The sequence below is a fragment of the Hydra vulgaris genome, chromosome 02, assembly GCF_038396675.1.
Source record: "Hydra vulgaris chromosome 02, alternate assembly HydraT2T_AEP".
Classification (NCBI taxonomy): Eukaryota; Metazoa; Cnidaria; class Hydrozoa; order Anthoathecata; family Hydridae; genus Hydra; species Hydra vulgaris.
The window spans coordinates 47,880,814-47,893,663 of record NC_088921.1 but is presented as its reverse complement, the minus strand read 5'-3'; the positions used below and the strand labels follow the sequence as shown (position 1 = coordinate 47,893,663).

Sequence of the window (12,850 nt, the reverse complement as noted above, 5' to 3'; positions counted from 1 at the left end):
AATTACATCTTTCTCCACATTGGGTGCTTGTACTTGAAGTGCATAGTAAAGGCAAGGTCTGACGATACTTATGTACTACTGTTTGAAAGATGATTTGGTTTTATATTTAATGTTTTTGACAACAGCTCACTATTTGCGCTTTGCAGCTGCTAAATTAATTTGGGTTTTCTATTTAAAATCTTGTAAAATTAATACATCTTGATCTTATTTTAGCTAGGTATCTTCGGAACATTTTTATTTTCATTTTTTCTGATGGTGTACATATGTTTTAGATTTGTTTATACCAATATGCAAAATCTTACACTTTATCTTCCATTTTTATGACCTTTTATCAACTGCATCAAACCATTTGTTTAACAAACTATTAGACTTAATATCCCGATATAGGACGCATTTTTATAACCATTTTTGAGTTTGCTGTTATACTTCTTTTTAGTTTGATTGTTTTTATGAAATTTTTTACCTGCAGCTTGAGTTTAATATATTTATTTAAAAGTTTTTAGTTTGCTTTTGCTTGTTTTGTAATGGCATCATTTTAATGGGTCTATTACTTTTAATTAAAAATAGTTATAATAATCGATAATATATACACATACATACATACATCATACATACATACATACATACATACATACATGCATACATACATACATACATACATACATACATATATATATTATTGTCGTTGCCGGAGTCCGGGATCAAAAAAGATATATATACTAGGGTGCATTGAAAAACAGAATTTTTTTAAAATTGCCTTGTAATAGCTCTAAATATATGCTATATAATAAAGTGTTCACTGAATTACCAAAAAATTTCGAAATTAAAATATTTTTAGAGTTGCCTCTAGTCCCTTGAACATTTTAGGGCCCCGTAATATTCTGGGGGAAAAAAATTCTTCAAAAGTAGGTCAACCTGGTACTCAAAAGAAGCGAAATTTTATAAAAAGTTCGAAAATAATAATTGTTTTATAAAAAAACTTTAAAAATATTATCAAAAAACCTGTAAAAATGCACTTTTTTTATTTTTAGTTGAAAAACCATAGTTATTATGCAATGAAATTCAAAATAATAATTTTTACATAAAACAAATATTATTTTCAAACATTTCATAAAATTTTGCTTCTTTTGATTACCAGGTTGATCTACTTTTGAAGAATTTTTTTTCCCAGAATATTAGGAGCCCTAAAATGTTTAAGGGACTAGAGGCAACTCTAAAAATATTTTAATTTCGAAATTTTTTGTTAATTCAGTGATATTTTATTATATAGCATATATTTAGAGCTATTACAAGGCAATTCTGAAAATTCTGTTTTTCAATGCACCCTAATATATATATCCAACATAATTTTGTAAAATTATAAAAAACTTGTAATTTTTCAATTTTTGGTTGAATAAATAGATTTTAAAAAAAATGTATTTTATATATATATATATATATATATATATATATATATATATATATATATATATATATATATATATATATATATATATATATATATATATATATATATACTTTATTTGGAATATTCACATTAAACACTAAATTGCGAAAGTGCATTAAACATTAAAATGCCGAAATACTTTATTTTAAATACTTTTATTTTATGTGCAAAGTCACGCGAATATAACTTTTATGTGTAGCAAAGTCACGCGAATATAACTTGAGCTTATAGGAGTACAACAAAGTTAAAAAAGTCTATATCGACGTCAAAATCACGCTTTAAGATTAATTTTACTATAGTTATAAATTCACACATGCTAAATCAATATTTAAAGTATGAATGTGCTAAATGTTTATCAACTTAACAGATACCAAAATGAGTTGTTCATACTAAATTGTAAATTAGGCAAGGAACCATATCATTTTATAAGTAACTTTTTTTAAAGTAATGTTAATAAATATATCACAAGAAAAACAGGAAATATTAGGAATTAGACAACATTTTGTCTGACTTTTCCTTCAAACGCTTAGGAAGTTAGACGAGAAAACCAGGTTTAAATTATCAGATCGAAAAATATCTTGCTACACACTATAAATGAGGGGGCACCAAAGTGATTTTTAAAACAAAAAAACAACAAAAAAGAAACAAATTTAATTAAATTAATAAGCAACATACAATGTATGTTGCTTAAGCAATAATTTTTTATGACAACTGTGGGTACTAAAACATCGACCTCAACTGTTTTTAGTTTATTTAAACAACTAAACAATAGATATAAAACCCCCTAAAGTGACTCTTATGTATTTTATTACTCTTTTTTGAGGAACTTATTTGTTTCGGTAGATAGAAAAATATACGAGCGAGAAATACCAAGTTCGTCTAACTTTCTTAACTTTGCGCAAAAAAATCCGACGAATTGCCGTCCAAAAACTTTATTACGTTATTCAAAAGAAAAAAAATTCTTTCAATTCTTTATTTCAAATCATAGCCTCTAGTTAATCATAGCCTCTAGTTAATCATAGCCTCTACTTATACAAAAAACGAGTTCTTTAAAATCAATTTGCTGATTAATCAAAGTTCCTTGAAAACTAAGTTAAAAAAAATTTGACCCTGAGTTTAAAAAAAATATTCAGAATTTTTCTTAGCCGAAGAAAAATACGAATAATATCTGGAAAAAAAAGAAAGAATTAAAAAAGATAAAAATAAAATAATCAAAAATTAAGGTTATAAAAAACTATTTTTTAATTAAAACATTAGCCTATAGTTGCTTTTGTGAAAAATTGGTTATATTGAAATAACAACATCTTTTCAGTAAAAAGTTTTTCAAAAAAGCTTATTACTTATCCATCATACCAAGCTCTAATTTAAGTAGTGTAGTATGCAGGAGCTTCGGTCTTGTTGGAAATAGATTTGTCTGACAAAGCGCTTTTGAACCAATACTGGATGAAAATATTCTTTAAGGATCTTTAGGTAGTTTTAGTCGTTGATATTTGTTTCGTCAAAAAAGGTCCAACAATCCAGTTTAAAGACATAGCGCAATAAACGTTAACTTTCAAACTGTGATGATCATGTTCTCCACAGCTTTTGGTTTTTTGTGACTCCAAATTTAACAGTTCTGCTTACGAACTCTACCGGATACGTAAAAAGTGGCTTTATAAAAAAAAAAAAAAAGTTTTCCAAAATATGGTTCTCCAAGAGCAACATTGTCTTCGGCAGTTTGAGTTCAACGATCTAAGTCTTCCTCTAATAATTTCTGGTGTATTTGGGTTTTGAATGACTTAAGAAACATGTTTTCATGGCTTTTTTGTGGTCGTCAGCTTCGGTCTAGGTGTTCAACTGATCCAGTTTCAAGAAAACAGTTATACGTTACAGTTATTGTCCTCGGATCTGGTATTTTGGCATTTTCCCGCTTCAGGCATCTCACAACCTCAACCGCACTCTCAAAATTTGCCAAAAATTCGAATTCTTAGACTTTTGACAATTCGAATTCTGAGATTTAAATCCAAAGACATGATTCAATTTAATACTATTTTTAAATGATAACTATTTCTGCATATTATAATGTTATATTAGATATATAGACTTTAGTTTTGTCATTTATATTCAAGTTTACTTTTATGCATAGACTTTCTGAATGCACTGTATATGTGAAGGTACCCTAAAAATTTTAGGTTTAAAAATAAAAAATAAAACGCATAATCATGAAATCAGGTTTTTGATCACTATCTTGTTTGCATTTCTACTTGTATTTAGAATTTATATTCTAGATACAAGTAGAAATGCAAACAAGATAGTGCTGAAAAAAAAAGTACTTTTCATAACTTTTATGGCCTTACCATCTTAAAAGCAGCTGTGGCGCAGTGGTTAGAGTTCTGGCTCCGAACCCAGAAGTCCGAGGTTCCACGCCCGCTCTAGCCCAATAAAGTACATTGGTAAGAATAGAGGCGTGAACTTCCGCGGTACTCTTTTTTTTTAAAAAATATTTCTAAATATTTTTTAAGAAGCTCAGATGAGTTTACTGAATGCAGCATAATTTGAAAAAATTTTAAGAAACTTTAAATATCTTAAGAAATTCTTTTGAAAACATATTTTTTTCAGAGAATTATTTTTAAAGGATTTTTGAAAAAAAAGTATTTTATCCTTTTAAAAAGATTCAAAAAATCAGATTTTCCCAATCTTTGTCGTTCAATGTCGTTTGTTTGTCGTTTAATGACACATTCAATAATTTTACTGATTGAATTTTACTTTTTAAATAAATATTAAGAAAACAACTTCAAATATTAAAATACATAAATATAAAATGACATCTAATTTTTACTTTTCTTCATAGGTTATTAGCTCCAACATAGTTGGTTTCATTGTTTCTCTACACCTTGTTCCAATCGCAAGTGCTTTACTTTTTGTAGGAGATGTATCGAATTTTAACAGATGGCGGAGAAACATTTATTTTTTCTCATCAACTTTTTCTTATTTGAATAATTTCGGCACAAAAGTAAAGTTCTCATTGATAATATGTTTATATATATATATATATATATATATATATATATATATATATATATATATATATATATATATATATATATATATATATGTACATTTCATAACATCGATAACTAATAGGAAAAGACTGGAAAGATGGGGAACGTTTTGAAAAAAATACATTAACATTGTTTTAAAAAAACAAAATGGTGTTTTGATATAAAAAACTTATAAATACAGTTTTGTTTCCACCCATTTTTAAATTTTTTTGTTTTGAGTTGTTATATAGAAAGTTGTCTTGCACCATCCTCCATCTTGACCCGTTTTCTCCTATATTTATTCTTTTGAAGAACTTGACTTTGTACTTTGTTCTATTACAGTACAGTGTTATTGCTAGAAATGGAAATAATTTCTTTTTTAAAAATTCTAAACAATCGAGAGGAGCAGAGGTTTTGAAGTTATCGTTTTTGGACTTCCCCTCCTATGACTACTCCTCTTAATGACAACAATCTGGATCCGCTACTTATATGGAATTTTAGGTATATGCATCATTGACTTTGATCTGCTTTGTAGTTGCTGCAAATAAAATGCCTTTAACAATTTCTTTTAGGTCAGCAACAACATTTAAACGAAAAAAGTAAAAAAAATTTTTCCCATAAGTCAAGCTTATTTTTAGTAAAAAATACTAAATATAATTTGTTTTAATGTCACACATGTCACACAATGGCCGTATATATAAATTGATATTTTTCTTAACTATATTTAAAAAATATTTACAGTTCATTATAAAAGAAAAGTTGCAATGTAAAAATATATATATATACTTTATTATATTATACCGTTTTTTTTAAACAGCAAAAAAGGGTTTTAAAGACTCGAAAATTAATTTTGCCATTGTTTCATAACCAAGAGGTTTAAGATGAAGACCACCCTCAAAAAATTGAGCTAATAACTTTTGATTGTTCTTATATCTTCCTAACATGTTTGCTAAATCACAAAGAATTACATCACCCTTATGATCAATTGCGTAATTGCGTAAATTTTCGTTTAAGGTTTCCCGTATCTGCTTCATGTCTGAACACATTTCAATGGATTCACAAAATACTTCAGGAACAGTTACAACAACTGTGCGGCAGTTATGATGCAGAGCTATATTATGGATTGATAATAAGTTTTGCGTTAACTCTGTAGCAGAATGACGTCCAGCATGCTTTGTATTGTAAATATCGTTGGTTCCTCCTAAAATAATTACCCAATCGAATTTCTTTTCTAAAAAAAAATTTACTCAAAATAGAATTAAAAAGTAAATAAAAAAAATATAAAAAATTAAAAAAAAGGATTAAGGAAATTTTAATAAGTACTCGAGTTGTTAAATATTTGTTCCATTCTTTTAGGCATTTCTCCAAACGCAATTTCTCCATCGCGACCTTCGTTTTCCACAATAAAACACTTTTTTTTATCTAATCTGTTAAGTAAATATTGCAGTTTCATTGTATAAGGATGGTGGTTTTTTCCTTTGTTGTAATATCCTCGTGTAAGAGAATCGCCAAATGCAAGTATGTTTACAACTACACTCGTACCTTAATTAAAAAAAATTAGGATTATTTTTAACTTTTCAACAGTTGTTCTAAAACTATAGTTTATATTGTTGTAAAAAAATAGTTGTTGACGGCTTTTAATAACGGGTTCCATTGATGGTTAAAAATGACGGGTTTAATTGACGGGTTCGATTGGCATTCATGGAAAAATTCAGGGAAGTATTTGCTGAACAATAGCACATATTACTCAATTTGTATCTTTAGAGAATTGTTTAAATTTTAATATCTTATTGAAATTCATAAACAATTGTGACTAGAAAAAATTTTAGATTATTTAGTATCATCTAAAAAAATATTTAGTATTATTAAAAAAAGAAATTTAAAATCACCTTTTTCTTGTTTACAAGTATTTTCTATCTCCTCAACGGAATCTAGAAATATTAATGAGCCTTGAAATAAAATTCTGAGACATAAAATTCAACTTTAAACATAATAAATATGAAAAATATAAATACAATATATATTAAACACAAAAAATAATTTTTAATTTTTTGTAGATTTAAATTCTCTTTTTTAACTCTTATATCCATTTTTATTTTAAAGTTTTGACCTAATTATGATGCAATCTTTAATTAAATCGATTACTTATTTATCTATATATATACATATACATATACATACACACACACACACACCCACACACACACACACACACACACACACACACACACACACACACACACACACACACACACACACACACACACACACACACACACACACACACACACACACACATATATATATATATATATATGTTAGAAAAATACGTAATTAGTAGGAAAACAATCTAACCAGTCCAATACATGTCTTCCATACTCATAACGTCAACGTCAGCGTCGTTTGATGAGCCTAAAGATTTTCCATTATTTGAAAATTCTCCATGGATTTGAGTAGCAAACGATTTGTTTGCATCCAGCTGAAAAGAAGTGCGGTCAACCTTGTAAACGGGTCTTGTTGGAAAATAAAGACTTTTTGTTGAGTGTTTTGGTTGGCCAGTGACAAACTGACTAGGATGTGTTCCTTGTTCATTAATAAAATTGTTCATATCATGATGACGAATTAGAAATGGTTTCGGACTTGGAAATACAACGTTACTTGATTTCTGTTTTGAAGTTAATAATGCTGCCTTTATTTTAGATGTTGTCAAATAAAAAGTTGAATGTGTTGGACTTCTGCTTGGGTTTTCTGAGCTAAAAGAGTAAAAATCATTAGTATAGTTCGGAATATATTCATGAGGTTCATTTAGCTTTAAGCTGTAGAAACGATTAGCTTGGTCAGGCATAACTGTTATAGGTTTTTCAGGTTGTACTGGCAAGGGAGAACTATCTTTTAAATCATAGTTATCATTAAAAAAAGGAGAAGATCTGGCTTGAGAATATCTCCCTTGCGAATTTTCTTTTTCCAAATACTTATCAAGGGGCATACTATCTGAATCTTCAAATGGTCCGTAAACATCTGCATTTATTAAACTTGAAGGCTTATTAAAAAAAGTCTTATTTAAGGTAGAATGACTACTGTTTTGAATTCGATGCATATATAACGAGTTTAATATTGGATTTTCACTGTATTTTATAAAAGGAGATTTTTTGGGTAGGTTTTCAAACGAATCGTGAAACTGCCGCTTAACACCTGTCCTTTGTAAGTATGGTGCTGTAGGTTTATAGAAAGTAACTGGGGTAGATATAGCCGGGTTTAGTACTTCAAATAAATAACTAGGCGGTTTTTTTGGAATACCAGTGAAAGACTCAGAATTTATTGTTTTATCAATGGTTGGAATAGCACTAAATAAAGTTTTCTCTGACTTAAACTGAGTTGCGTTTTCAATAAACTCAATGTGATTTAAAAAAAAAGATTCGTTTTTTATTTGTGTAGTATTTTGTCTCTTTATACTTTTTATTAGCGATATTTCTGATAAGTTAGATTTTGTAAAATTTTCAGAAGAATTCTCTACATCTTTGAAATAATTTTTCTTATTCAAAAAGCTATTTTCTAAATTTCCTTGATTGTTTTGCTGATTATAGTTTATTTCCTCCTGTTGAGAATTGATTTTCTCTAAACTTTCTGGACCTTTAACAAATAAACGGGCAAGTGTATTGTTTTTTAAATTAGTCTTAGGTCCATAACTATCACCGTCATCTTCGTTACTAACGTCACCTTCGTAACCGATTTTATTTGTAAATGGATAATAATTTCTTTGCTGAGTTTGGTCTTCAGTGAGCATGTCAATTGATTCATGGCTTGGATTTATGGTGTCAGATTCGTGGCTCATACTCGCGGTGTCATATTCATGATACATGTTATTTAAAAATAATTGTCGGATAGGCGAGTTAAATTCGATTGTTCTTTCTGCTGTAGGAAACCATTTATCTTTTTTTTTAAGATGAAAACGTTTTCTTCCGATTGTTGAATACTCGTTGTTTATAGTTCTATTAGACTTTGAACTTTCATTCGGAATAGTTTTACGTGATGCATATTTCTCTTTTGATTGTTGATGACGAAAGTTCTTTGTTTGTCCCCCTATTGTTGTTCGATCATACAAAGCTCTCTGAGTTGAATTAGAACTCATCTAAATCGTACAAAGGAGATAAAACAACCTTCATTCTTTCTTTTTTTAAACTTAATAGAAATATATTATCCAATTGTTATAAAGATTTATCAAAGCATTGAATACTTTGCGGTCATTATTATTAAAGCTGAAGGTATTTAAAGCTGAGGGGGTTTAAAGGATGACCAAAGAAAAAAAAGGTAAAGTTCATTTATTTTCTTTTTTTAATAATTACCTCACCACCTATTACTGGAGTCAAGTAATCATCTTGTTGCTCTGACTTTGTGATATTGATATCCTCTGATTCCACTTTTTTTGTAAACTCATTATGAAGTGTACTATTGTATTTGCGATCGTACCGATTGTTCAACAAAGCTGGTTCTGTTTCGTCGTTAGTCGTCAAAGAAGACATAGGCTCATGAAATGAATAGCTCATTGTTGGTGAGCTTAACTGCTTTTGTCGAGATTGTTCTAAGCGTCTTAGTGTTAAAAGACGCTCTTTTAAATTTTGCAATCTTTGTATTTTTTTTTTACGTACCATATCTTGCAACACTAAAAACAAAAGCCGTTCCCTTTGTTTTCTGCGGATTTTTTGAAGTAATGCTATTTTATTATCGCCGTATAAACCAGTATTGTATTTGACTTCAGGATACAAAACATCTTTATCTCCGTATTGTCCATTGTCGTAAATTCCATCAACAAATTCTTAAAATTAGAAACAAAACAATAGTTACTTGTATGTGTATATTATATATTAAGGTAATATAATAAACTGTAAATAATAATATCTTAAATAAATCATTTCGTTGTCAGTTTTAACAAAATCTTCATAAAAGTTAATAGTCTCTATAAGTCAAAATAAAAAAGTGATATATTAAATAATATAATCAAAAAAAGTGTAGTAAAAAGTATATAAATAAAATTAATTTATTGTTCTTTTTTAATTATTTTACTTTGATCTTTTATAGTTTAATATAAAAATATTGTAACAAATATATTATATATATAAAAAGTTTTAAAGTATGTTTTTATATTTTTGTGGTCAGCAATAAGTTTGTAGAACAAAAATCAGTTGCTCAAATTAGAAAAAAATAATAATTAGTTTAAGCAAATCACATTTGAAATAACCCAAGAAATTTTTAGAATCTTTGCTATATATTTGAAATAACCCAAGAAATTTTTAGAATGCTATAGCAAAGATTAAAAAAAGTAGATCAAAAGTAATCAAAGAAAAATTACTTGGAGAAAAACTTGAAATGTTTGAGGAGTTTGAAATTGAGTTAAGGTTCAAAGCAGACAGTTCTTTATTTGAAGAAGCAAAGATTTTGTTTTCTTGATACCCGTTATATTTTTTTTCTTCCGCATTTTCATCTAATAGAAAATTTGTCACAAAGTGTTTTTCTTTTTCATCTAAACCTTCAACATCTAAATACTGTTGCTCTACGGAATCCGGCTCTCCAAAGCTTTGATATCCAAAATGATTTAGTTCGCTTATGGCAGGTACAGAGTATAAAGTATCTTTTTTATTATTTAAAGGGCGTGGAATTTCATCTCTAAAGGAAATACTTGGTTGGCTGCCTTTAAATGTTAAACTTAAATTACGCAGTTCATTAACTGATTTTTTCAGAAATTTTAATTTGTTTATCTTTTGTTTTTTATCTTTTAAAATTTGAGGTTCTTGATCTTCTCCACTTACTTCTAAACTATTTTTCTCTGACTCACTAGTACTACCACCACTGCTAACGCTCTCGCCACTTGCGTTATCTGTTTCTGAATCGTTTTCAATAAATTTGTTATAAGAAGAATTGAAGCTGTTCTCTAATACTTTAAAATGAGGATTTTTTTCTAAAGATTTAATAGCTTTTTTATCGATTAAAGAGCTTGTTTCTTTCCTCCCACTAATCAAAAAGTTAATATTGTTTTTCTCAGAAATCAAAGTGTCTATAGTTTTAGAATGCTGAGAATCAATATCAGTAATGTTCGAATAATTCATTTTCTTGTTTATTTCATTCAACGTATCCAATTTAAAAGTACCTATTTTATGTTTAAAACCTTCAAGTGTTCTTCGAGCAATAGAGTATCTTTGGTGTTTGCTTGGTGACATTAGAAACTTATTTTTTGACTTGAGATACTTGCCATAAAAATACTTTTTAGCTTTAGAATAAACATTGCTTTTATGTTGCATTTGATCTTTACTTTTCATTAATTTAGTTTTTTGGACTGTTTCCTTCTTTTTAGAGGAGTGGCTACGCCCATCCGTAACTCGGGGCCATATTATAGCATTAACTGAAGGAGAAAAATGTGATAAATTTTTGTCTATGGTTCTAAGACTTGCTCTTTTCGTTAAATTCGCTAACAGTGCTTTTATAAAATTTTTTTTTCCATTATCGCCAATTGATTCGTTTTTCTTAAGATGATCAAAAGATAATAAAGATCTTAATGTTGATGATGGTAACAACCGTAATGATGCAAACATACTACGTACATCTTTGTTATTATGATCCTTAAGTGACGTAACTTTAGTAGCATCTCCTCGATTTTTCTCTGTGGTGTTCATTTTGACATCATTGCTATTTATGGGTAAAGGTGTTTTTGATATAGTTGATGAATTTGAAATTATTAGTTGAGCCGTTTTAAGCTCAATAACTCCATGTGAGCTAAAATCAGATTCAGAACGCTCTTTGATCTTTTTTTCGTCATCAAATAACTTTAAAGATGTTTTTTTTTGTTTTATAAGGAAGTTGTAATCATCTTTATCAGTGTTAACTTCTGAGTTTGATTTTTGAGTTTCTTTTGCGTTTGTTATATTTGATTGCTGTTTATCTTTTTCATGTTGTTTTTGGTCTGAAGCAATACCCATTAATGGTCCTTCGTTTTTGTTTTGATTTTCTGTCTTATTTTTAACGGTATCCAATGGTTTTTGTGAGTTGCTTTCAGTTTCGCGAATGCTTTCCTTGTTAGTTGATATTTCATTTTCTAGGTTTAAATCGGTAGTTTCAGGAAATGATTCGGATCTGTTTTTTAGGGGATTTACTTGTTCACTTTTTATCGAGTTTGGTATTTTAAAACCAGAACTTGCAAAAACCTCACTACTACGTTGATCAATATGTGATTTAATTAGTTGTATGTCTTCCTTTGTTTCTTTGGGTTGATCGTAGAATTCTGACTTCAAGTTTTCAATACTTCCTCTCTCTTTGGCAAACTTACTGTTTTCTTTTTCAAGAATATTTTTTAGCAACTTGTCAAAGTCAATTTCATGTAATTTTAGTACTAGTATCCCATGATCCTCATCGTTTTTTCCTCTCTTCTTTGGTCGCCAATTACTTAAATTCAGTACACCTGATGGTTTTTTCTTGATCCGTTTTAAATGTGTTGATTTATTTTCGTCAGGAAGAACATTTATTGTTTTCTCTCTAATAAATGGGTTCTCTACAAAATTTGCCGAATTTGTGTTGTTTTTTATATCAAGATCTTCAGTTGGGCTGTCAGATGTTATGATTAAGGAATACTTTTTTGAAGGAGAATAAGGGTTTTCAGGTATGTTTTGAACCGAGCTGTATGCTTTAGATCTTTTATGAAGTTCTAGATAAAGAAAATAACTTTGATTCATTATTTATGTTTCACTAATTTAAAAAAAAAAAAGTTTTAATAAATATAATATGTATTAAATATTAAACAAAAAAGTAAAAACAATTACGAATTTAACCTTTAATCTCATGCCTTTTTGATTTTCTTTGACTATTAAGCGGACTGAAATTCTTAGCGTAATGAGAATGTATAAGTAGAGAAATAAAAAGAAGAAAAAATTTCATAATCAACCTTACATCACTTCTAAAATAACGTTTTTTACTCCATTTTTATAGAAAAATACATTCCGAGCATTTTGTCCGAAAACAATACAAAAATAATAACGTTATGTTTTTTTGGAAAAAGAAAAATGAAGTAAATTTTAGTTAATTAGTCGAATTATATTTTAGTTAATTACAGCGTTTTAATAATTACTGCGTTAGCAACTTCTGTTTGAGCGCATGATCGCTCACCTCTTCTTCAGCACTCAAAAACAAGATAACATTTTTTAAATTGCGAAAAATAATAAATAATAGTAATTAATCCTAATGAGTAGTTAATAACCTTTTGATAAAAATAATTAATATTAAAATAACCTTCTTAAAACGAAAAAACAAATTTTTACTCAAAATAAATAATGTAATAACAAGAGTAAAATTAATTACTATATTATATGCAAAAGTCCTACATTATGCTTTAGCATTTGAA

General features: G+C 28.1%; 1 protein-coding gene across 1 annotated transcript; it reads right to left on the bottom strand.

Annotated features, from left to right (window-relative positions):
- Positions 1–5,076: 5,076 nt before the first annotated feature.
- On the bottom strand, positions 5,077–12,627 carry LOC100211311 (uncharacterized). The gene is made up of 7 exons (XM_065791166.1): positions 12,282–12,627; positions 9,815–12,157; positions 8,811–9,280; positions 6,823–8,596; positions 6,357–6,398; positions 5,791–6,009; positions 5,077–5,698 (listed from the first exon to the last, which is right to left on the bottom strand). The coding sequence occupies exons 1-7, from the start codon at positions 12,385–12,387 to the stop codon at positions 5,277–5,279; spliced, it is 5,376 nt and encodes a 1,791-aa protein (XP_065647238.1). The 5' UTR covers positions 12,388–12,627; the 3' UTR covers positions 5,077–5,276.
- Between the last annotated feature and the right edge of the window lie 223 nt (positions 12,628–12,850).